Source organism: Takifugu flavidus, chromosome 20, assembly GCF_003711565.1.
Source record: "Takifugu flavidus isolate HTHZ2018 chromosome 20, ASM371156v2, whole genome shotgun sequence".
In the NCBI taxonomy this organism is placed as follows: domain Eukaryota; kingdom Metazoa; phylum Chordata; class Actinopteri; order Tetraodontiformes; family Tetraodontidae; genus Takifugu; species Takifugu flavidus.
Window position 1 is genome coordinate 5617823 of NC_079539.1, and position 25559 is coordinate 5643381.

A 25559-nucleotide genomic window follows, 5' to 3' on the forward strand; every position below is an offset into this window, starting at 1 on the left:
TCTTGCTAATCATGTGGGGAAATGGTGTCCATTGTGGAAGACAAAAGCCAATAAAAATAATTTGTGACACGTTTCTCAGCTCAAGGACATTATCTTCCAATTCCTGTCTTCCTACACTTCTCTCAGACTCTCATGTGAAACTCCTGCAGCCATCTCGGGCTGGCATGACGGGAGTCAGATGTTTGCAGTCACACCACGGACATTCATTCCCAAAGGTCTGATTCTAGCGCCACGTGCCCCCATAGTAACATTCCTGCATCCCAGAGATATTATGTAACTTTCATGGGTTACCCAGAGCTGACCAGTAATGGTTTAAAGCTATCAAATGACCGTGATGCTTTCAGGGGCAGTATGGCTCTAGGCATTTTCCTTTGATGTCAAAATTTGGCATCAAAGGTCAAAGGAGTGTCTTTTTCATAGATGGTCAGATGCTCTGTTGTTGAAGACGAAAAGAAAGTTCCAGGAAGAGAATTCATTAAAAAATGTACAGCGCCTGCAGGAGAAGCACGCTACCTTTTGATGTTAATTCAACGTAGCTGAATTGCAAAAAAACCACCCGCCTCCACAAAGGATAACTGTGAATAATTCATTTGTACCTCAACAGTTCATGACCACAAAACACAAACACGGTGGAGGAGCCACCGTGTTTGTGTTTTTGTGGTGCTGGGTTCACATCATTAATGTTGCTTTGCATTAAATGAGCTAAAGTCTCTGTCTCAGATGAACCAGTCTGCTCTTGAAAACATCACAGCTCGCAGAAATTGAACATTCAACTGAGTTTTAGCGATCTTTCATCTCTAATTGTGATGGGCTTCATCTCCATAACTGAGCAATAGACTATTTCCCCAGATGAATTACTTTAACCGTTAACACTTAGCAGCAGAGGCCCTGTGCTGCCCACCATGCAGAACACCAATGGAAATATGGAATAAAAACCCGTTGAATGAAATCTGTGCTGACAGAGAAAAGACACGTGTTCAAGTTTTATTTACAACATTGGCATTATTAATTACAGAATATGAGAAAAATAGGTTTTCATTTCATGAAAAGGTTACCGCGGCGCTGTACAATTAACAGGATTAAAATGTGCGGCGTTTACAGCCTCCATCACTAGTTCCGCGGCTCTCAGTGAGACCACGCCACCTTCGTGTCATCTGTCATCACACTGAATCAGTAATTAGGACGGTGAATCCGATCTGAGTGGACGGGCAGTGTGGCAGCTACAGGGACTTAGACAAACAACGTTCTCGGGGTGTATTTTGGCCATCCATCATGACGGCGGCGGTTACTTTGAGCTATGGCGGTGATTACATACTCGTGGCCGGCAGAATATATCATCTACTGTTCTATTTTCTGACAGGTCTTTGTCGCACGCATCCAGGCTACTTGTGTCCATTAGGTGTAAGCAGTTTAGCTCCATGCAGCTTACAAAGTTTTATTGTTAATGTTTTTTTTTCCTTTTACCACATTCTTTTCTGCTTTGCTCATTTTTCAGTCTGATTCAGCACCGATCTGCAGCTTGAGTCACCTTATTTGGGTCCATTTAACGATTCCTTTATTCTGCTGGAGAGAATCTTCTCTTACAGCTTTGCTTTCATAGCATGGCCCTCTATGACGCCCGCGGCTAGCATCTGATCGATGTCTGCCCGTTTGAAGCCGTACTCCTGCAGCACCTCCAGCGTGTGTTCTCCGATAGCTGGGTCCAGGGCGAGGCCGGGTTCCGCAGGAGTCCTGGAGAGCACCGGCGCTGGCCGGGGGCTTTCCTGCCCGCCAGCATCCTCTATGAACGAAGCCCTCTCCCGATTGTGCGGGTGCGAGCTCACTTCCTCGAATGTCAGCACGGGCGTGACGCAGGCGTCGGTCCCGTCGAAGATCTGCGACCACTCTGCCTGGCTTTTCGAAGCGAAACGATCGGCGAAGATCTTTGTCAGCTCTGGCCAATCGCTGAAGCTCATCTGATCGGGCAACTCTGCGGCATCTAATTCCAAACCTAGGAGATAAACAGACTCAGGTGAAGCTTCATACGGCCAAACCAGACATGCTGCTGCAACACTGATAAAAAGGTTATTGCTCCTGCACCATATGGACACATTTGCCCTCCTCGTCCCTGTCAGCAGTCCTCTCATCGTCGTTGATAATTCCAATGACTCTGATGTTGTCTGCACTTTGGTCTCAACTCTCAACCTATGTGGTAAAGGACTGAGGCCAGAGCCTGGAGGTGCACCACTGGGTGAGCAGTTGATCTTAACTCCTATCAGGAAATCCTATATTCACCTGCGGGTGGGCCAGTCCTTTCGGTTTTGCCTTAATCTATTATCACAGTTGTGATAAAGGCTGTAATCAATGAACGGCATTCCGACATTCCGGCACTCCAGATGTTCGAGCACGTGCTGAACAGGCAGCGTTCCGACCTCCCCGACAGGTCGGTTGGATCGATGGGCGAACCGTGGAGGGTCAAGATTAGCAGGAATGCTGCCGCCACACATGTCAAAGCAACAGGCCTGTAATGGCCCAGACAGGACGCAAGCGTGCAGGACTTGAGGTCAGGAGGTAAAAGACCACCTGGCCCAGCTGCTTTGCCTGTTTTCACACATTCAAACATTCTGTCTGATAAAGCGTCTCACGGTGCCGAGGACCTGTGAGGGTTCGATTCAGCTCAGGCAGCTTCATCTTCCGCTCAAATCAAGTTTAAAGGCACAGTTCCAGCAATTTCCACTTAATTAAGATAGGACTTGTCATCCGGGAGCCGTACTTGCCGTTTCCACGGGAACAGCTCCTTTTGACATACAATTGTAATTTTGTTGCCTGGGCAACAGATGTGTCGGTTGCGATTGTGGGGAAATGGTTTACGCTCGGATCGCACACCTTTGTTGATTAAAGTCACGGTGGAGTCATTAACGGACACGAATCAGGAGCTCAGATTAATTGTTTCAGCGGCTGTGACATCATAACGAGCTGCCAGGGATAAATCCCAACCCTGCAGCCATTCATTTCAAATCTGTCTAATTCCAGTCCAGAGTGTGGTCCCACTCTAAAGGAGCAGGCGTTGGCAGGGACGCGCCCTTTATTTCTGAAGCTGTGTGTATGTGGTCATTTGTCACCAACCCTTCAGCAGCTGGCGGTAGAACTGCGGCTCTATGGCGCCCACGGCCATGTGCTTCCCGTCTGAGGTCTGGTAGGTGTCATAGAAGGGCGCCCCGCTGTCCAACATATTCTGGCCCCTTGGGCGATCCCACATACCGATGCTGCGTGATTTCCAAACAAAAGAGCCCACATATGCAGCTCCTTCGACCTGCGCGCAGGAAGTAAGGAAACAAGCAGAACATTCCATTAAAGATTACTAATTACTTTTCCCTGAGTCACGATAGAGCAGCATGTGTTTAAGGCTCCCTACTGTATTCATTTATTCACATATTCGGCACTCGACAACAGGGCCCTTTTGAAGCTGAGCAGAAGCTACTGTGCATGAATAAATATCCACAGGACATTTGGGTAAATCTATTAAGTAAATATTTTCACCCCCCTCAAAATAAAACACTTTTTTGCTCGAACGCCTGCTGCCTCATATTCGTCAACAGTGCCTGCAACTTGTTGCTTAAATTAGCTTCTCGAGTGCTGAAGAGCTCCTGGTGTTTTGTCACTTCTGTGCAGATTATGGGAAGTGAATCTTTATGTGGGAGTGCGAGTTGCTGTCAGATGGAAGACAGAAACAGATTAAACGGAGCTGAAGATGCTGAAACTGTCCCGAGGATCATTAAGGGTGAAACACAACAGAGCAAATGGATGATACTGAAGTCACGTTTATCACGTTTTGTCGGGGGAGAATGGAGCATGACGTTTTTCTATTCTTTTCCTGACTTTAAAGATCTTTATTCAGTGATTCACAACTAGCAGAGAAATATCACTCAGATCAGGGCAAAACCTGATTCGTGAGCAATCAGCTGCCGATGAGTAAAGACACACGGTTGGATGGCTGGTGAGCCCATGTGGTATGGAGGGACTCACATCCGAACATCCATTTGTTTGAGTTTTTGTCCGGTGTCCGCTAACTTGACAGCAGAAAGACGGTCAAGTAGATGACAATGGTAGATGGTAGTGTGGCAGAAATAAGCAAAGTTCCACAAATTCTGAATTTTATTTCATTAAATAGAGAAAATCTTTATTGTCTGCCTTTATTTGTTTTGTCTATTGTTCTGGGCTCTGAGCAATAACAAAAGATTAATTATCAAGATGCCATCTGTGAGAATGCTGTCAGATTTTGCCAATTTTCTGATGAAAGGCTGCAAGAGCTGACGCTGTCTCCGTTTTGTTTTTTTTCCCTTTTCCCCACCAGCCTGTAATCATTTTGTCCTTCTGATATTGAGGTCTTATTGCATGACCAGTGATGCAAGCACATCTCCACTGTGTATTTAATCTTGCATTTGGAGAATATTGCTCCTCAGCTTAAAGAAATCTTATCTGAATATTCTCATTCCATTTTCTTCCACTTTCCCCCTAAAGCCAGGATACTTTATGAATGACAAATTTACTCCAAGCAACTGAGTGATCATCAGATCTATTACCAGCTTCTTTTGCCCTGATGAGAGTCACACACGCCTCAAAATATGATCGGTTTAGTTTTTGATTCACTGTTCAAACGTGAGCCTATTCAACCACAGGAGGGCGCACTCTGCCCGCAAAAAAGAATAACGTGTATCAAATATCACATAGTATTTGACCTCCAAAATCAAATCGTGTCATCCTTGGGGTAAACGTTGCATGAAACCTGATAAATCCTGTCCAAATATAAATTTAAGAACGTATTGAGTAAAGGAAAACATGAGACTTTTATAAAGACATATATGCAGTTATTACTAGGAATTAAGGTGACTGCATTGTGGCAACTCGGAGACATGCAAAAGCAACAGGTGTTCTGATGAAACGCTTACCATGCTGGCGTCGATGACCTGTCCTTTCCCTGATTTTGTCCTCTCCAGCAGCGCGAGCACTATCCCTAGAGCACAGGTAAGACCGCCACCTGCGAAGTCTGCCACCAGGTTCAGTGGGGCGTAGGGTTTCTCCTCACTGCGGCCGAGCCGGGACAAAAGACCTGCGAGGGCAAAATGGCAACAACTTATAGACTTGATCATTTGGATTTAACCTCAAACCCGATAAGATGTTGAGCTGTGATTACCTGATATGGCCAGGTAATTGATGTCGTGCCCGGCTGCAGTGGCGTACGAGCCACTCTGCCCGTACCCTGTCAGGCGGGCGTAGATCAGACAAGGGTTTTCCCTTAACAGCTCCCGAGGACCCAGGCCCAGTTTCTCCATCACCCCTGTGCGGTTAGTAGAGTTTATCTATAATTATATTCATTCAAATCATTGATCGCTTCAGACGGAACACAACAATCTGATTGGAACACACAAAAAAAACCAATTTATTTACTTTAGGTGCAACCCGAGAGATGCTCTTTATCAGACACAGCTGGGCCAAGTGCTGCCAACCTGAGCAGAACCTTTGTTTCTTTTACCCGCTTTGTCTTCTCAACAAAAACTGGCCATTTTCCGGCATCCTATTGCTGCGCAACAGCACATGTCAAGGAAGATTGTTTCCTCACGTGTGGCTTCCAATCTTACCTGGTCAAGTGTTTTCGTGTGAGATGGGCCGGCGTATTAGTGCCTGTTCTGAGTTGGCAGGATTGTCTTTAAAATTGTGCGACTATTTCAGGGCTCTTGAGCCTCACCGTGCCCCGTGCACTTGGCCTCCAGGCTGCTATCTTATTTAGAGCACTATAAAGTACTGATCCTGTCAGTGTTCCCCTAGAGTCTCAAGCTCATGCTTCTCTAAAATTGCTTTGGATTGTCCTAACGCAACCGTCCTCTTTTCATTCTCGGGGATGTTTTGCAGGGCGGGTCACCTGATGCAGTTCTAATCTGATGAGCTGCTCAGAACAAGAGATATGACAAATTACAGGTGTCATCTTGTTAGCACCATGCTGATAGTGTTTGGTCTATGCTCACAGAGCTGTCAGCTTCCACATTCACACAGTGGGGACGACTCATTAACCTGAACCTGACCCATAAATACCAGCGTGGAAGCTGATCCAAGACATCAAGGCAACAAAAACACTTTGGATTTTAAACCAGAGCCCCTGACCTGACCTTTACGATAGGGCTCAAGGACCACATCGGACTGGACACAGAGCTTCTTGAGCACAGCTACGCCCTCCGGGGTCTTCAGGTTGATGGCCACAGACTTTTTCCCACGTGCTTGGGTGTCCAGAGCCATGGAGACTTTGGTACGGTCCACCCGGATCACCTTGGCCCCGAAGTCTGCCAGGATCATGCCACAGAAAGGCGCCGGAGCCAAGCCTGCCAGCTCAATAACTCTCACTCCAGCCAAAGCCATGACCGACTGCAAAGGTGGAATAACGAGAGTTAATGCAGCACAACATTCAGGTGAAAGGAACCATTTTGGGGTACGCTGGAGAACACTTCTTTATGGTCACCAATAGAGGTTTAACAGAGCAGTAGTAATTCCTTTAAAATCGGATCAAGGGTACAAAGGATAGTGTATTCGTTTAGTTAAGGCAGGGCTGGTTCTTTTATAATGCAATCTAAGCATATCTTTGACTGCATGTTGGAGACGGATTTGTACTTTGACACAGTTTCAAAGTTTAAAGAACTTCAGAAGTACTTAGAGCAAATGGAAATTAATATGCGTAGATGAGACACTTGTGGCTGACTATTTTCCTTCAAACATGTCACATTAACTTAATCGATTATTAATCAACATGGTAGTAAGAATCAAGATCACTTTTGCTCAGTAGCAGCTAATGACGAATATCCGAGCAACACTCCTGGTGGAGAAGCCACATGTGCTAGGCTTCATGCATAGGTATGATCTTAATATAAGTAAATTTTTATGGAAATGCCCCTTACCTGTAGTTCCAAGTCCAGAACAGGTCACCGGAGAGGTTTGCAGTTGTACGTTCGTGCTAGGGAGCGCTTGGTCTAAACTTACATAGAAGCCGGAAACATGTTACAAACAGAAATACAATCCTTGGAATTGATCAACAAAGTCGCAAAACACACGCATCTGTATGGCTGGTGTTGACTAAGTAGCAAGGGGAAAGACGGAATTTATAGGCGAGCAAGTTTTGGAGCTGAACGCTGACTCCGCGTAAATGGATAGATTTCGGTGTACGCCTATTAGCAAAGCAAGCGTTACTCATTTACCAACTACTTCCTAGGTTACAAGTAACGGGAAATGTAGTTTTATTGTTTGACACCCCATTCTCCGCATGATAGCAGTCTTTTCATGATAGTAGTAAAATTCTTTCCGTGTGGTGTTACTGAGCGTGGTAATCTTTCTGGCGCACATCTTTTACATGAACACATTAATTTCAAAGCTGACTTTAAAAAGGATGGCAGCAAATGGATGTTTTCCAGAGTGGTGCTCCCCTCTGTTGGCCACGGTGACGAATTACATATAAACAAATTGCGATTGCGAAAAATGATGATTAAGTCACGTTTACTTAGAGGTAATTAGGAAGATTCAAAAGTGTTTGATGCAATTTTTTGTGTTAAAAAATATTCCAATTGGTGAAATCAAGGGAACGTTTTTTGTCGCTGTTACAGTGAGTACATTCACTTCAGGGTTTCTAAGTTTCCATAGCCAAAACAAAAAGTCTTCCAGAAAACTATTTATAAAAAAACTAAAGAGGGGCTTTATTTCCTTTATTGCACTTCTCACTGCCTGCATTTCAGTAAACAGTTGGTTGTAAATTATGATGTAAATATATGATTGCAGGATACAGCAGCACGGAAGTCACTTGTAAAATTAGGCAAATGATCCAGAAGATGAAAAGAAGGAAATCCCTCATATAAATCCAGCTTCCAGGATAATACATTTCCCATTGAATATTATTAGATATTTACTTGGCCATAAAATAACCCATAAATAAAAAATAAGCTCTATATATAAACTCCAAGGCTGTGGTACACAAACTAGATGGTGTAATGTCCTCCACAAATATAAAATCAAATATACAACTGTTCATAAAGATGCGCAGCCAGATGTTTCTATAAATATGTTGGTTTAACAATAGGAACTGGTGTCACTGCTCCCCCGCCTTGGTGCAGACAATGTCAGGACGTTTTTCTGTCTGCCCCCGATGGTCAAGAGCCAGAGACAAAGACAAGGGCCATATTGAGAGGAAGGTTTACGGGACTCCCAAAGGATAAATTACAGTCAGTGAACTTTCCTGACCTCCTTATCTCACGACCAATCAGCGCTCATTCAGCTTTTGGAACACTCTGATCCTTTCTTTAATTGTTCATGTGCAAAACCAGTGAGATTATAAAAAAATGAAAGAAATCAAGAAGAAAGGCAAAGAAAGAAACACGTTGGACAAGAATTTTAGTTATGCTATCCCTGCGTTTGTTGTGTATTAGCATTTTGGCAAACCGTGTTAACTAATAACAGACAGGTAAATAAGAACTTAAATATTTATCTATGGTAGGGACTCGTTTACAGGGTTTTCTTTTTGTTTACTAACGGGATTTAAAAAGAACCACTTTCATCAGCAGCACAAGCAATGCATTTAGTTGTTGAACATTAAGCAGAACAGAGGAACTTAGAACAGAATATACCAGGCTTCCACCTTAAGAGATGATCCATGTTTTATCGTTTTAGTCGTCCTTAAATGAAAATGAGGTGACAGAGACCTTGGCGAGGAACTTGTAATGCAGTGTTACAAAAACCTCTCTAAAATTCCTCCAGATACTTCAGCTACATCGGCGCTATGATTTTAATCATCCAAATAAGAAGAATCGGCCAACAAATCTAGGAAACATTAGGGTATTCACAACGCAATAGACAAAGAGAAAAATTAATTATCTGCGACGGACTGGAGGTTTAACTATAATGGGTTTTTGGGTCCTCAGTTTATTGTGCGTTGCCCAATTCAATAAAGGTTGCTGTGGTCGTATATTGGCCTTCCTGTTACATTATCACATAATCAAATTAATATACAAATAGAAGCGAGCACAAAAGACAATGTTGCCGATCTCCTCAAATGTAAAACATGAGAGAGCTATAGAACGCCAGTGTATCACGATCCAGCTGACTTTCTTGGCTGTGGTGGGTGTGGTGGTCTCCAGTATCAGCCAGTGTTTGCAGACCTGCGTGGAAAAACATTAGGAAGTGAGATAAATATATAATGTGTCCTGCAGTGACCTTTACTGTTGGCCAGACACAGGATACATCCTGTAAGATGCAATATGGGAGCATCAGATCCGAACACAGACTGTTGACAGCTCTTGAAGGTATGTTCCCGGAGTCACGGCACTGACCTCTGGAATGTTATACTTCTACTATCTTAGACTGCTTGGCAGGTTTTTGGACAGAACATTGGAAAGTGGTTGTAGAAAGTGTTTCTTCATTTTTGCTGATACCGCTGGGATTTAGACGACCCTGAAACAGGCAGGACTTAAATCAACACATTGTTTCCGAGAGTTAATTCAGACTGTTCCAAGATATTTTGACTCTCAGGGTGCTGATATTCTTTTACACACCAAGCAGATGCCCGCGAACTTGTGATGAGCTGCGGTTGTCAAACATTCATGGTCTACCCAGGCTCTGAGCTCATCTTTGCACATTTAATCTTGGAAATAATGGATTCTATCAAGTGAAGTGGTCATATGTTGGGGTGGTTGCGAATCTTGATCAGGGTCACAGAGCTGCTGGAGTCTTTCCTGTTAGCCTTACGAATACACCCTAAGTCCATCGCTGTGGGAGGAACTCTGCTATCTAACGATATGTTTTTGCTTTCAAAGGGACTTTCTGGAATGAATTGGGCATGTTCTCATATCACAGGGCTCCAAATGCACTCATCCACTCTCACTGATGATACACCCCATTGAATTCAGGAGCTATACCTCCCCGCCGTCCTGATGATCCAAACTCTCAGATCAGAAGGGAAAGACAATAGAAGATACAGACAAGTATACTGCAGATGTCAAATCCAGACCACAGACGCACACAGGACATGCATTCCAAATTTGTTTCTCACAGACAGGGGAGCCCATGTGGGAAACAAAGCTAGATGGGAGTAAAGGATGACGCTCCCAATGCAAAAAACATCTGGACTGAGGCTCCCTAAATCATGAAATGAGGTCCCAGTAGAGCTGACAGAATCAAGGAAGAAAAGGGAAAACAACTACTGGGACCAGAACCAGTTGGACCCGCCAAGCAGATCAAATGAAGAGGGAAAAGGTTTGATGATTAATTAAGTCCAGGTTCAAACCCAAACAATTGGTCCAATCAGTGCGACTAATTCAGCTGCACCGCTGTGGAGGACAGGAACTCAAAAGTCTTTTAGCCTTTAGATGGCCCCTGAGTTTTGCTTTTACACATAGTTGTGTCTGCAGAACTCTACATTTTTCAAACGTCACTTGAGGTCAAAATCTTGTGCCCGGGGGTTGATTGTCTAACATGTCTGTGCAACAAACGGTTAGCGCTGGCTACTGGGCTGGCGACAGGAACCATCTCTTAGGAAGACTGTTGGGATCCGCAGGAAACAAAACAGATGCAGATGTGTTCCAGATAAATTCATAAACATCTCTTTTTTGCCCTCTCAGGTTAATTACAGAGTTACAAATTCGCAATGTTATTAGCAAAAAACAAAAGCACCACAATGCAAGCTGACAGGTGGTAGAGTATAGCTGATCTTTGCTATTAGTATTTTAAACATTTTCAATGTTGACCCAATGTTGTTGTGTTTCAGACAGTATAAAATATAGCCTAATTTTGCATAATTCAAAAAAAAACTATTTGAAGGGAACGGCCAGGCTGGCAAGAGCAATAACCTAAGACTTATGGGTTCAATTGTATATCTATCATATTACTTCATTCATAGTTTCCTCCTTCTGTTTGCCTGACTGATTGCATTTTCCTGTTATGGTAAGCACGCGCTTGATGTTTACCAGGCTTTTAACTACTGTATCCCATTCAATGCAAATGTAAAGAAGGACAATGGATATATTTCCTATAGTCTATTTATAAAATTAGAGCAGCAGACGGACCGGGCTCGTGTTTTTGTTCTTTGAGGAGCTTTTTCCTTTAAGGGTTTGGTGTAATGTGAATTTGTACCAGTTTATGACCACTAGTGTTACTCGTCTACAACCTGCAGCTATAAAAAAAAAAAATGTTTGCACTAGTATGTGGCACAAGCATGTGACATTTAAGGCTGTGCTGATTGTGAATAAGTAAACCACTCAAGGTTGACCACAATTGTTCTTTTCAAACGACTCAAGGACAAAAAGCCAAAGTGAGCAGTGCAGTTCAGTATCAAAGAGGTAGACATTTCTCTTTTTTATATACATCTGAAAGGGTAAAAAACCAACTCTTTGACCACCAAACGGGTTTAATGCGTTGATCATACATGAGTTGATGTTTAGATCTTCCAATGCCAGGCATAAACCATTGTTTAAATAATAAAAATAAAATCATGCTTGTCCAAAAGTACTGTGCAATTGTGTTGCTGTGCATTAAACTAAACGCCATCTGAGAGGTGCAGCCTTCACAGCAACTCCCTGTTAATGACCTGAGGACACAAAGCAGATGTTGCATTCCTTCCTTTATCTCAAAACTTCATCTGAGGCAAGAAACCAGAAGCAAGTCGGAAACCTTGAAGTTTTGCAGGAAGTTGGGGTTTGCAACTGTTGGTTGTAAAAGGCCTGGCGTGTTATTGCAAAGCAGTGCTGTAACTAACTGCTTTATAATTCAAATAAAACTGCAGCTAACGATAAAAACTTGAAAAATCCTCCGAAAACATGGGCCAGCAAGTATTTTTCCTCTATGTATGCCTCTTTTATCGTTCTCGTATGGGTGTTTAGTGGCCCTTTTCTACAACCTCGTTAATTTCCGCGACACATTTACCAGCTCTTAAACTTTAACTAATAATTACATTGTAATTATCCTCCGCTCCCGCTAGTGTATGACCCGCTGTCTCGTGAGGAAGACAGCTGCCGCAGGCGAGGGCGCGTACACTGCACGCGCGCACTCATCGCACGAGGAGGCACAAACCCGCTGGACCAATCAGCGCTCTCCTCGTGCGGAGGCGGGGAGGAGAAGCGTTATAGCCCGCTACAAGTGCCTCGCGTCACTTTCCTCCTTGGGCGCGTGGTCACTCACCGAGAGGGGCTCGTGCCGGTAATATTTGCGAGTCACTATCAGCTGCAGGTGAACAAACTCTAAACGGGTCGCCTTGGAAACCGACTAATTACCCGGTGTGTTAAAGCGCTGCTCGCCGGTTATTGGAAACCAAAAGACAATTAGCAACCGTGCAAAGTTTTGTTTTGTTTTTCCTCCTTAAAAAAAGAAAAGAAGCGTGTAAACAAGATTCTGCAGGGAATTAGTCCGTGAAGGAGCGGAGTTTTCATTCATTCTCAAGTGGATCTCTTCCCCCCCTCCCACGTTGGTGGCGCCCGCAGACATGACGCGAAGATCATGCCTGGTCCCTGCGGTGGGGATCCTCTCCGCTCTCCTGCTGGTCGTCGGGATCGGTTTGGTTGTGTCTCAAGTTTTCCGCACTTTAATGCACAACCGCCTGAAGAAGGTAATAAAAGTTCGTTTAGACTGATGGGATTATACTCAGTGTGTGCAGTCTGTTCGGTTATAACTTTTATTACTTTGGTTGCCCACCCATTGAGTCATTCATTGTCTTTATTGTAAGTTTTATTCATAAAACCTGTAGAGAGCACAAAAGCGCATTATGTTGTGACACCTGGTGCTTGGAGGTGGTTAGTGAAAAGGATAACAACCTATATTGATGGTCCTCCTTGGATCCTCTGGAAGGGAATGTGAAGTAGACACTTTGCCTAGTTTTGCCCTCTGCTGGGGTACCCAGAGGTCAAAAGTGTTCCATGTTTTCTGTTCATGAAGGGCACCATGAATGGGCTTATTTTGTACATTAGGAGGTTCAAGGCAGTTTACTTTCCCCATATTTTTCAGGCTGGAAGAGCATCTAGACTTTTTTGTGCATAAAAGGAATAATCTGTTATTTTAAAAAGTGTGCTGTTACTTGAGTGCCTTTCAGAGGGAGTTATGTGCAACTTTACCTTCTTGTTATGTTTCTTGTTTGGCAATATTTTTGTCTGGTATAAATCCAGAGGAAGTTCTAATAGTACACTAATGTGCTTTTCTGACTACAGAGAGCTTGTATCAAAAGAAATTCCAGAGACAGCAGTAAATGGACACTGTTTGAACTTGTTGTAGTAAAGGGTAAATACAAGCTTTTGAATTACAAATCCAATTTAAAAAAACTCTTAAGGCACACTGCTGCAGGGAGGAGGGGATTGTCTGCCTCATTTGACACCCAGAGCTTTGATGGCGGGGATTGTTTACGGCAGGCATGTCCAAACCCAGTCCTCGAGGGCAACAATCCATCCGGGTTTTCAATCTCACTGAATGCATTTTCAACCTGGTAAGACAGAAAACCAGTTGTGGATCCCTGGATTCTGGCCTTCAAGCACTGGGTTTGGACACGCCTGGTTTAAACCATCTGGGGTTTGACTGTGGTAACTCAGCCCCAGGTGAAGAAGGTTGTTTTAAGAATACCCCAAAGAGGAACCAGGTCAAGGATTGGTTCACCCTGCCTGCCTCAAATACCTGATTCAACCCAACATCTCCAATTTCTTTCACCAGGTGGTGGTTTGGGCGGCCCAAAAATACACCCAAAATGCAGAAACAGACATGTTCTATTTGCAACATGTGCATTCCTTTCCAAAATAGAAACATTAGGATCAATCACATGCTTTATCCGTCACTGTCATTTAGACTCATTTTACAAACTATTCTATCTTTGCTATGGTATTTATCTTCTAATGTACATTTGTGAGGATAACTCATAAAATTATGTTTGGGTGGGACAAACAAAGTGTTTGCAAAAGGAAAAATTCCCTGTTCACTCTAGTGATTAGGCTTTGCACTGTAGACATTTGGGTTAAAAATCTAAATCTAAGTAAACACTGGAAGGACTTGGTAATTAGCTGCAAGTGCAACAGAAAACAGTGTTTCTGGGGTAAACAGTGCATAAAACAAAGAAGCGGGGGAAGGGCCGAGTGACGCAGAGTCTAGGTGTCAGTCTGGAATTTTCACCAGAATTTGGCTAATTTTCAAGCAATAGTAAGATGTCAACAGTTCTATGTTGTAATTTATTTACTAAGTAAACACTAAAGATGGTGGTGGGAGATAAGGGCTTCGCAGCCAGGCCCACATATCATCAAAAATATTCATCACGGTTATATCAGGTTACTGCCTCGTCCTGCTGTCAGCTGCATGACAGGTCTCGTTCCTTTGAAACCCTCCCAGCAGCAGACACTGACACGGCTTCTCTCACACTGTTTTATTGGTTTATTGAGAGACCAACTGGGGTTGCTTCCCTGTGAGGCAAAAGGAGTGGGTGACCTGCTGACGAGGAGATGTTTAACAAAAACAGGAGTTGATCCCAAATGAAGACAGGGCGGTTTTACAAAAAATAAAATAAAACTTAGAAATAGGTTCTGGGGGGGTGAACGGGTGTTGCGTTTAGAGAACGTACGTTTGAACTCCAAATGATGAAATCAAATCTTAATCACTGCAACGTAATCTACAGTGATAGAAAAATGGACCAAAAGTGAATTTCTGGCAAGGTCAAGGTGTTGACTCTTCAAAGAACCATTTATTAATTTCATTTTAGAACTTTTAAACCAGTTCAAACATCATTACGCCATATGAGAGCACTTAAAGCACTCTGTGAGATACTGTTATCATAAATAACATCGATCCATGTCATTACCTTTCGTAATGCCGGTTAATTTAAAATCAATTTAGTGCCGAGCTTATCTATAGGGTGGAACGTTTATTGAGGAGCACGTTGCATCCGTTCAGCAAGGTCCCGGTGCACATGCCCTCGGCTGGTCGGCTTTCTACATCTGCAGCTGATAACTTCTGAACATTGCATATCATTATGTAAAATGAATTTGGCCTTGTGGAGGCTTTTTTTGTCGTTTCTTTGGCGTTTGACCACTACACCCTCTTGGAGAATGCAAAGCTTGTGCCACATGACTGGAGGCCATAATCAATCCTCTCTCGCTGCCTCCGCAGTGTTGTTTTTACAGGGCTCCCTATCAAAGCAGCACCATATGTATTTTGTATTTACCTGCTGCATGTGTTTTCAGATAGGGAGTGGTGTGTGAGTAGCGGTTGTAGGCACTGAGATAAGAGGACGTGTTCCTGTTTTTCTCCCAGAATTTCGCGTAGCACGCTGAGAGGGTTACCATATTGATTGTTCCGAGCATGAAAGGACGACATAGAAAGACCACGCTTTTCCTTCCTCAATCTAAGGTGACAACCTCATTGTCCTTGGCTACTCAACTAAAGCTTTGTCTCCGGACAAGTGGAAGAGAGCCGCAACAGGGGTGTGTGCGTGTGTTTGTGTGTGTGTGTGTGTGACTCTAGGGGTCTTCTGTACATCCCTGGAATAATGGCATGTTTGGCTGATGACCAGAGTACTGCTCTTAACTCTTAAATACAAATCCCACATAATTAGGCCAAAGAGAGTTTGTGATGATGAAAGAAATGCTAATCCAATCACCCTGTCCTCTTTCTGTCACCCCCGCATGGTTTCCTTTGAAGGTTCTCGCTGTGAGTCGTGTTATCGCAGCTCGGAGGCAGTGACTTCTGCCGTCTCCTGACAGATCTCTGGCTCGCTGTTTAACGGAGTTTTCGCAGCACAGGTTCCTTCCTGCACTTTCGGGGCCTCAAGGCTCAGCCCAGAGGAATGCAGCGCTGATCATTAAGGTCACAGGCCTGTGCAACCAGTGGGCATACGGCCCACTACATCACATGATGGCTCTCCCCGAGTGCCCGTTGCCATTGGCAACCGCTGACAATGAAGCTGTGTAAGGGGGTCTCCCCTAATGCCATTCATGTGTGGAGCCGGTGCTCTTGTTTAACGCTCAGACAGCGGCGCTCCTCCCCGACCCCCCAAGGTTGTTTTTGTTCTCCGGGTTGTTTTTACAGGGAGCGGACTTCGGAAGAACACGGTTCAGAACATATGCTGGCTTTTCCTAAACTCCTTTTACACACAGCAGCGAGCACATCATCATCATAAGGAAGCCATTTAGGAAGATAAAGTTGTGCTTGTAACAAATCAGATTCAGAGGAGGTTTATTTTAGTCATATGATAAATTGATCAAACACAATTGCTATATGTTAAGTATTTAATGAATAACTGGTCTGTATGAAACACATCTTCATTTATATCTGAATAAAACATCCATATTGTGTTTTGTGTCTCAACAGGAGATTGTGTTAGTTGAGGGTAGCCGAGTGTTCCCTTCATGGAAAAATCCTCCCCCGCCCGTCTACATGGAGTTTTTCTTCTTCAACATCACCAATGAAGAGCAGATCCTTAAAGGTGGGAAGCCAGAGGTCACCCAGGTTGGACCCTACACATACAGGTAGGGTAAAGGTGGATGCTGGCAAAGGAGACATACCTAATGCACAAGAGGCGATACATGACTGTCTCTAACTTTTTCAGATATGGTGAACATTCATATAGATAGACCAAAGAAGAACTGAAAGAATTGGCAAAACTGTCATGTGGGTTTTTTTATGTCAGTGGGGGGGTTTCGATTAGCCCGCTGCACACTCATAAAAGCAGTTTTTGCAGACTACTTTTTTGGCCCAGTTTCATTTTGAAGCAATGATGAAATGTTATTTGCAGAGCGCTTGTGTCAACGGAACATGTCAGCTGCTGGACGTCTGCTTCTGTAATCTGCTAATTCATCTCAGTTGAACCTCACAAATCGTCCTGATTTGTTCAGTTCATCCGCTGATCCCCTTATATAAATATCAAGGTTCACTTTAAGAAGCATTGCAGAGGCATGCCATCTGATCTGCCCGTCTAATATTGATCTGACTGCTTAACTTCAAACACATATTGAGCTCATTTATGCAATAATAATTGTTTTCTCAGGGAGTACAGGTATAAGGACAACGTGAGCATGGTGCAAAATGGCACGAGGGTGGTGGCTTACAACACCAAAAGCTTTGTGTTCCTGCCAGAGAAGTCTGTGGGTGACCCCTCAGTGGATAGCATCAGCACTGTCAACATTCCTGCCTGGGTGAGTTGTGAACTTCAGGTCCCAGACAATCGGAGAAAAGGGGGCATCCAAGTGGGGAAAAGGAGAGTTCTGAAGATTTAGCCCCAGTTGCCCCTCAGTTATAAAGAACGATAAAAGAATTCTTTTCTTTCCTGTCTGCCTCTAGGCTGTAATGAACAAGGTCAAAGGGAGTTTCTTTAGGGCCGGCATGGTGGCCATGTGGATGAATTCAGTTAACAGTGGTTTCTTCACCACTCGTACCGTCCATGAATTGCTGTGGGGCTACGAGGATCCCCTGCTTGCTCGGGTTTCTTCCACCAGCCCCGATGTGGAGAAGGTCTTTGGCCTCATGTACAAGGTTTGCACGCTGTCGTGATTTTCATGTACAAAAGTCTGCTGTGTGTATTCTGGGCTAATCTTAAAGTTGAACACATGCACCTCTGGATCTCTTTAGAAAAATGGGAGCAATGATGGGGAGTTTGTGTACCACACCGGCCAGCAGAACTACTTGGATTACGGTCGCGTGGAAACATGGAGAGGAGAAAGGTAGTGTAGGCAGCAAACGCACAATTCATCTCAAATTTTAATCTACCACAGTGAAACGTAACCTCTGGATTTTAAAAAAAACCTTGTCTGTGTCTTCCTTCTTCTGTGGGAACTAATTATCATCCTCCTCCCTCGAACAAACAATGTTTCTGCCATTAAGAGGGGCTGATAGTGGTGGTGACAGCAGAAGTGCATATTTTCAAAACATCACATGCCACAAGAAAGAACAAAAGACAGAAAGAAAGAATTCAAGTGCGTGCTCCTGTGTTTGATTGCAGCCAGCTGAGCTTCTGGAATTCCAACCAGAGCAACAGCATCAATGGGTCCGACGGAAGTGCTTTCCATCCTCTGCTCACCAAGGACGAACGCATTTACATTTTTACCCCGGACCTCTGCAGGTATGAGCTGCCGGTTCCTGTATTTTCCCTTATTCAAGGGTGCTAAAGTTAACATGCTGGTAACAATTCCTGGGAACACACTGTTCTCTGTTGTGGTGCAAAGAGAAGAGAGAGACTATGATCTCCAGAACAGGTGTAAAAGTGGGCAAAAGGGTCGACTGAGTGTCTCATTGTGGACAGTTTGCTTTACGGTGGCGTGATTATCGTCATAGTAAACACTGGCTGGGTTGTCTATTTATGGTACACAGCTTGGCCTCAGAATGCTGGCTTCATTTTGCCTCACAGCGGGAAGCAGGCTTTCATATGGGGAATGGAAATAAATTCACAGGCTTTGGATCTCATGGATTGTTGTACTGACATCCTGAGGCCGCCTCTGTTTTCTCGCCAAGCCTTTATCGCGCATGCTGTAGATGCAGTTCAAAATACTAACACTGAGTTTCCTGGAATAACTTTATGGTAAGGCATGTGGTCGGCATGTAATGGGGATGAAGGGCGGGTGAGCAAGGGGGCAAAACCGTGGGAATGAGACATTGAACCAGAGAAAAGCCAAGCTGCGTTGTTGGTTTGTAAAATCACCCACTCACAGCTGAAATCACCCTGTTTTATGATTTATTTCACAACTTTATTGTTTTTTCCCTATTGTGCATCTTTCTTTTTTTTAGCAAACAGTTGAGTAAGTTGTGGCTGGAGTTATGTGAACAGAGAAAAGTACCTTGTAATGTCTGCAGCAGCTGCTCCAAGCATGGCTATGTAGGTTGCAATGACAACATGCCTGGAAACTACGTGATGTCCTTCCACCCTTCAGTGTCGATTACCAAACGTCTAAACCTTCACCCACTTTTTAATAGCTTCATTGTGACCGTCTGTGACATTGTGACCAAAGACAGACTCCCTTCTGGTTTCCAGCATTTCATAATACGGCCCCGATAGGAAATGTTCCATTAAGTTGATGAGTCCGGTAACCTTTCACACACACAGCTTTGCTCTAGTTTCTCAACCTCAAGCTCCACATCCAAGTAGCTCGGCCCACACATGTGCACATGTGTTTTGTTAAATAACATCTGGGATTGATCTTTGGGATTTTTTTTTTTTTTAAAACAAAAGTTCTGATCTTGACCTCATGGGGTAATGACCCTTTGGTCCAGTTACAGACAGCTCTGCCAAAAATTCCTGACAAATTGAGCGCAGCTGAAATGCTCAAATGCCAATTTGATCATTCGCATTTTCAAAGTTGTGGGAGGAAAATAAATGAACTTCTAAATTCTAAGAGTTAGTAAATGAAATGGGAGCAATTCTCCCACAGTCTGCAACAATATCTGAGAGGATACAGATTTTTGCTTTCATATAAGTTTTTATGGGAACTGAAATGTCCTTACTGGTTAAATAACAGCGGGGAAAAGTCCTGCTTCCTCTTTTTTCCCCTCTCTTATTAAAAGCTGTTCTGGTTGCCTGATGATTAGATTTTTTAAAGCCCTGTAATTGCCCATAAAGCTCATTAATGACCGCGGTCAGCCGGCTTTTTTGCCTGATGCAAAGTCCGTGTTTGTCACCTGGCATCTCGGCTCTGTTTGCCCGCCACTGCAGCCCATTCATCTCTGTGTTGAGAACAGGCTGACAGAATCTGCACACTGCACATCTCTTTAAAGCCTCCCAGAACAAGAACTCCTCTTCTTGCAGAGGAACACATAGGCCTCTTTGCTTGGATTCTCACACCAGTGTCAAGTGAAAGGTCTGTTAGATATTGTTGGATGATTATTGGGCCAGAGAAGAAAAGCATCGCCCCGGCCAGTTGGCAGACGCTGTATAGACGCCTTTGTTGAGGAGTAGAATCGGTGGGATTCCCCAGACAGGCCAGAAGAACGAAAAGAGTAACCTCCTGACAGCAAAGTTTCTCCCATACTTATCCTTAAACAATGAAATTTCCAGAAGGTCGAAGCAGAGCCGCTTTAGTTGGTGACACATTTGAGTTTCGGAAGTACTTCAGTTTATGTCAACCTCCTGCCATTAATCTGCCCTCCAGGTCGATCTACATGGAGTTTGAGAAAGACGTGGAGGTGAAAGGAATCCCGGCCTATCGCTTCACACCACCGCGTTCTGTTTTGGCCAGCAAAGAGGAGAACCCGGCCAACGAGGGGTTCTGCGTCAGCCCAAAAGAGTGCCTGGGCACGGGACTCCTCAAAGTTAGTCCCTGTCGCAAAGGTAAATGTCTTCATTCATAAGCCAAATTCTGTTACGGAACGGGGGTTGAACAGGACCCAAACGCAGGCCAGGACACAATGATGGAGAGGTCAACAGGTTTTATTTACAGAGGATTGGGATGGGGGGGGGGCACGAGCACAGCCCTCCAGGACTGCATAGCACCCAGGGAATAGACGCGGCCCTCCAGGGCGCAGGGAACAGACGCGGCCCTCCAGGAAACAGGGAACAGGAGCGGCTCTACAGGAAACAGGGAGCAGGAGCGGCTCTACAGGAAACAGGGAGCAGGAGCGATCCTCCAGGAAACAGGGAGCAGGAGCGCTCTACAGGAAACAGGGAGCAGGAGCGATCCTCCAGGAAATGCAGAATTCCAACACAGAACGAGGGAGACGAACTAACAACCTCACAAGACAAACAGACGCCCCGGCACTGACAGGCAGGCACGACCTGCTTAAATAGGCAGCAAGATGTAAATTGCCTACACGTGCGCCTGCCCGCAGTGCCAGCTGCACCTAATTGTGCTCCATTCCACCCCCTGCAGGACAAAGACCGACACAACCCAGAACCCCAACAAATTCATCGGTATTAGATAGAAGGAATTTAAAACATCGGCATATGAAGATATAAATGTGTAATTTCCTCTGGAGTGTAGCATGATGTGTGTTTGTTGACCTCCAGCTCACGCATTCTGGTTCATGTGCGTTCACGTCAATGGTCTCCTCCCTCCTCTTGTTGGTTGTTGGAGACGACGTTGTCTAAGGTCCACAAAATGATGATGTGTTAGCACTTTGCAGATCTTCGTTCTCAGAGCAGAGGTAGATGGACGTGGGGCTCATGATACCCTTTTTTTGGTCTACAGTGCACAACAGCCAAACCTAGCTGTGAAATAAAATTCCAGTATTGCTCCTTTAAACCCCAAACAAAGGTTTGTTGTTGCTCTGCTTTTTCTGCTGAATTTGATTTTTCCGGCCTCTGTCTTACTCTTAAATCTGTCAAAACGCCCCAGTTGCCAGCTATAATACCCCCTAAATAAACCATGTGACACAGCTCTGTAGTCTTCGAAACACCTCAGGCGCCAAGTGACCAGTAAGTGAGGGAGGAGGTTAAGCTCTGTCACCTGATTGCGGTCTTGTGGTCAGACGTTATCTCTACTTCCCCATTTTATTTTCTGTACTGTACAATTTATGTACTACTAAGTAATGTTAGCAAAAGGTCACATAAAGGTTCCTGTCACTGTGGAGTGTCTAAATGCTCTTGTCAAATAAGTGTGCCATTGAGTTATATTGTTAAAAATGTAAATTTTGCAAACATAACTCAAGCTAAAGCTAGGGAGGATTTGCATGCAGTACGTGCAGGCTAGACAGAGTTAGCATAGTCATTGCTAAATCTGTGCTTGTCAGCAGCCATGACCTTGGTAGTTGTCACGGGAACAGCCTCTCTGGTGACTACAGGTGTTCATTTGTTGTTGCCTGGAAAAGCGTCACCTCTGCCCCACTTCACCAGCAGCTCATCCGCAGCAACTGTGCCTCCGCCAGCAAGTCTGTTTAAACAACAGAATCAGTTTGACGCTGGGGCGTCACTTGGAGAGGTTTACCTGACCATAGCATTCCTGCACGATTCCTGATCTTAATCATGGCTATATTATATTAACACCATGTTCTGTGTTCACAATGTGAGGAAGGAACTAAACAGGAGAAACAAGATGTCACATCAGGATATCAGATGCAGCTCTTGGTACATTTACCAAGTGGGTCATGGGTCAGTTCATGCGTCCATTGTTTATTTGTTTTGAAATATTGCCAGTGAGTGACATGTTGCGTGTCCTGTGGGGAAGGCGCCATGGTGTTTCACATCCCATCATTGCCTCTCTAGGGGACCCACTAATGTTGCTCTTACTAGATTCTTGATAAGATTCAACATCAAATGGCAATAATAGATGATAATAGCCTATGTTTAGATCACCGCCAGAGAAAGTGCTTCCTGGAAATGTGTTCATCTTATTGTATGACAGGAAATGTGTTGAAACTGTTGTTTTGGGTTTATTTTTTAGAAAATAAGTAGCTTATTTTGGCTGCTAGCGGATGTTAATATGAAAATAATTTGCCAACATTTTCTTCTTCCCTCCCGTAGGTGCTCCTGTGGTTGCATCTTTTCCCCATTTTCACCTGGCTGATGAGAAATATGTGGATGCAATTAAAGGAATGTCCCCTCAAAGGGAGCATCACCAGACATTCCTCGACCTCAACCCGGTGAGCCTCGCATGCTTATTGAATGAATGCAATGTGGCGGCCCCTAGTGGCAGGTTTCCAATACTGCAGTCACCTTTTGTTAATATTTATCATTTGTGCGTGCAGACTACTGGAGTGATTGTTCGCGCTAATAAGAGAGCTCAGGTTAACATCCTGTTGGGCAGACTCTCGGGATTCCCGTAAGTTACTGCATCCAAACACGAAACCTTCTCAAGCTACTCTTCGGAAATGTCTTGCTTGTCCACAGTGATTTAACCAATCTGTCTGTTTTAATAGGAAAACTAGATCACTGAATGACACTGTTTTCCCCGTCATGTTCCTCAACGAGGTATGAAACCCGAGAACGCACACAGAGATGCAAAACAGTGGTGGATAGTCATTAAGTTACGCCATTATATGTTAAAATCATATCTTTTGTCTTGATGTCAGACAGAAAACCCACCTACTACTCAATAGCACACAAATGCTCTGGGTTTTAAGTTCTTTCCGCTTCCTCTGGATAGAGCGTGGTGATTGATGATGCATCTGCGGCACGGGTGCATAAGCTGCTGACCATCTCCACCGTGGTCTCCAACTTCCCTCTCATCATCGTGGGCCTGGGAGTCGTCATGCTGGCCATCTTCGTCGTCCTCCTCATCAGGGCGCGCCAACAGAAGGTGGGACAGCACTTTAACCCTGATGTTTTTTGACTCTGCATTAACAGCTCCCCATTTGCTTGCTTTGTGAAGCAATTTACGCATAATTCACTGGTTTACTTAACCAAACAATAATATCCCTGTGCATGTATTCATCATGGATGTCTCTGTGCAGAATGAAGTTAAGCGTATTGTGTTTACCAAGGCTCTCTATTCTGTAAGTCTTTGTGTTTTTTGCCTGGTTTCCTTTCTGCTTTCCCTAATCAAACTCCTCTCTCCCTCTCGCCATTAATTTTTCATTTCTATTCCTGTATGTAGCACGGTGACTGTTCTGATCTTAACACATCACCCTGAAGTTACATCAGAATAAAATGATAAGATGAGTTTTAAATCTTGTTTTCCCGTGCACACAGGCGTCCACAGAGGAAGATACTTCTTACTCCCCGGTCAACGACAAGGAGAAAGAGGATCCGCAGAATGGAACCTACATTGGTTTGGCGGATAAAAACAACCCCCAAGCTTAAGGGAGGGAAAGAAATGTTTGAAAAAGGGTTTTTTGTCTCAAACCACATGAAAGCAAAAGAAGAAGGGGAAGAGGGGTCTTTTGTTAGTCACAAGTGAGTCTGTATGTAAGTTTTTGAGCTATCCTAGGTAAGAAATCATTTAAAAACACACAATTATGCTAGTTTATTGCTGTTGAATCAGTTGCTGGTGACCAGAAGCTTCAATTCTCTATTGAGTTCAGGTGAAGATGAATCAAATGAAGCACATGCTTTAAATCTCAGGTGTGGATGAGTGTTTTTTTTCAGTAGAGTGATGGGACAAGGGTAATGAAGTCCTCAAACTAAACATTTTTCAGGTCGCTCTCTAGTATTACTCAAATCCGTGAGCAGAACAAAATGTTCAACCAGAGTTTGTCATGAGCTTTCAATCTGTTAATTATTCCTGTGTTAATTGCATTTAAGGCTCAATTAAGGGTTGCAGAACATGTTCATAGCTGGTCATTTTCCCTGTGGGCACTGTGGATTGATGCCTGTGCAAGTCCCTGTCGACACACCTGAAGAAGTTTCGGTGTAACTTTGTTTTTTTGTATATACAGTGAACGTTGCTGAAAGGCTTGCCTTCCTGTCTTCAGACAGGGATGATAATGAGATGAAACACTGTATATTTTGGATACCTTCCTTTATGTAAAGAAAAAAATAGAAAACATGTAAATGTTAATGTAGAAATGTTCACATCTTTAACTGAACCTTTACTAATGTCGCTATTTTAGCTGAACTTTCACCCACAGCCATTTGATTCAGAGACTACTGAAATGACAATTTTTCCCCATTTTTTGAAGCCTGTTTTTTTTCCCCTCCGTGGTTTTGATAGAAAGCCTCAGCACTGCTTGTGCTAAATATGATATTTTGACCCAATATTTGTGGAAAAAGCCTGTGCACTGGGACATATGTTGGATGTCAGACTGAACACAAGGGCTCATGAGGTGCGCTGTGCCTCTTAATTAATCAGTGTTACTAGACAGATGTTTCAAGATGTCTCACAGATTTTAGCTGGCAGGATTGAACTGAACTTTTATTGTACAGAACAGTAGTCTGGTGCAAACATTAGATAGCCAAGTGCCTTTTAGTGTATTATAAAATGTTGCAGAAGTGCTTCCATTGAACTGTGATAAGTCCAGATTTTTTTAAACTGCTCCTGTTATTGACACAGGAATGAATGATTAACATCTCACCACCTTATCATTTCCTGCACCCTTAATAAGCAGCCGTGGCTGTTTAAGACGATAAAGGAGAGTCTGTGTCATTGATTTAATGTTACCTGTACACTGTGATTCAATAAGTCAAGACATGAAGTATGCATAAACTGATGCATGTAAAACAGAGTAAATAGAGGGGCAAAAATTTAAACTGCATTGCCCTATGTGAACTTATGTGCCATACTTTGATGACAAATGTATTTCCTGAAGTTATTGTTACAACCACAGTGTAAACATGCTCAAAATGCCAGATTGTATTGAAACGTGGACTGTTAATATTGTTTTACTGTGTACACACAAATAAAAGTAGTTTAAGTAAATGTACGACTCTCTTTTTATTTATTTATTTCTAAAAAGGTTTATAATCTATGACTATGATACACAGCTTTATGGTCTTCATACTATTTCATACTACATGGAAAAACCTGTATGATTGTAATTTATATCTTAGAAGGGCTGCAGCAGAATAAATCTCTTAACCAGTTAATAAATGGATCATACTACATCATAAAATTATAATGTTTGCATTTTCAATACTAGAAGTTAATTTTTTTATCGATTTCTTAAGCGCTATTGTGGCCGCGACAAACGAAGGTGTGATATCTGTGTGAACCTGTAGGCGGCGGTAGTGCGTTTAGTTG

General features: G+C 43.7%; 2 protein-coding genes across 6 annotated transcripts; one reads left to right on the forward strand and one right to left on the reverse strand.

The window, feature by feature from the left end:
- Positions 1-969: 969 nt before the first annotated feature.
- amacr (alpha-methylacyl-CoA racemase) lies at positions 970-7176 on the reverse strand. Of its 2 annotated transcripts, XM_057019272.1 has the most exons (6): positions 6924-7176; positions 6144-6396; positions 5174-5317; positions 4929-5089; positions 3106-3292; positions 970-1990 (listed from the first exon to the last, which is right to left on the reverse strand). In XM_057019272.1, the coding sequence occupies exons 2-6, from the start codon at positions 6388-6390 to the stop codon at positions 1581-1583; spliced, it is 1149 nt and encodes a 382-aa protein (XP_056875252.1). In that variant the 5' UTR covers positions 6391-6396; positions 6924-7176; the 3' UTR covers positions 970-1580. The 2 variants fall into 2 exon arrangements, with proteins under 2 accessions (XP_056875252.1, XP_056875253.1); XM_057019273.1 differs by lacking the exon at positions 6924-7176 and having other exon boundaries at positions 5174-5339; positions 6144-6317.
- A 4973-nt stretch (positions 7177-12149) lies between these two features.
- LOC130517772 (lysosome membrane protein 2-like) lies at positions 12150-25238 on the forward strand. Of its 4 annotated transcripts, none has more exons than XM_057019886.1 (13): positions 12150-12604; positions 16333-16490; positions 17009-17156; positions 17302-17493; positions 17590-17681; positions 17960-18079; positions 20100-20278; positions 22406-22524; positions 22630-22703; positions 22801-22852; positions 23028-23180; positions 23335-23376; positions 23573-25238. In XM_057019886.1, exons 1-13 carry the CDS (start codon positions 12482-12484, stop codon positions 23681-23683), a joined length of 1563 nt encoding a protein of 520 aa, XP_056875866.1. In that variant the 5' UTR covers positions 12150-12481; the 3' UTR covers positions 23684-25238. The 4 variants fall into 4 exon arrangements, with proteins under 4 accessions (XP_056875866.1, XP_056875867.1, XP_056875869.1 ...); XM_057019888.1 differs by lacking the exon at positions 12150-12604 and adding an exon at positions 15211-15372; XM_057019887.1 differs by lacking the exon at positions 23335-23376.
- The last annotated feature ends 321 nt before the right edge of the window (positions 25239-25559 follow it).

Excerpts from the sequence above, each read along its gene's own strand:
- amacr (XM_057019272.1), bottom strand. The coding sequence starts at position 6,390 with ATGGCTTTGGCTGGAGTGAGAGTTATTGAGCTGGCAGGCTTGGCTCCG. Across the intron at positions 5,318-6,143 it reads CCTTGAGCCCTATCGTAAAG|GGGTGATGGAGAAACTGGGC; the intron begins GTCAGGTCAGGG and ends CTAACCGCACAG. Across the intron at positions 3,293-4,928 it reads AGGTCATCGACGCCAGCATG|GTCGAAGGAGCTGCATATGT; the intron begins GTAAGCGTTTCA and ends TCCTGCGCGCAG.
- LOC130517772 (XM_057019886.1), top strand. The coding sequence starts at position 12,482 with ATGACGCGAAGATCATGCCTGGTCCCTGCGGTGGGGATCCTCTCCGCT. Across the intron at positions 16,491-17,008 it reads GTTGGACCCTACACATACAG|GGAGTACAGGTATAAGGACA; the intron begins GTAGGGTAAAGG and ends TTGTTTTCTCAG. Across the intron at positions 17,494-17,589 it reads TCTTTGGCCTCATGTACAAG|AAAAATGGGAGCAATGATGG; the intron begins GTTTGCACGCTG and ends GGATCTCTTTAG.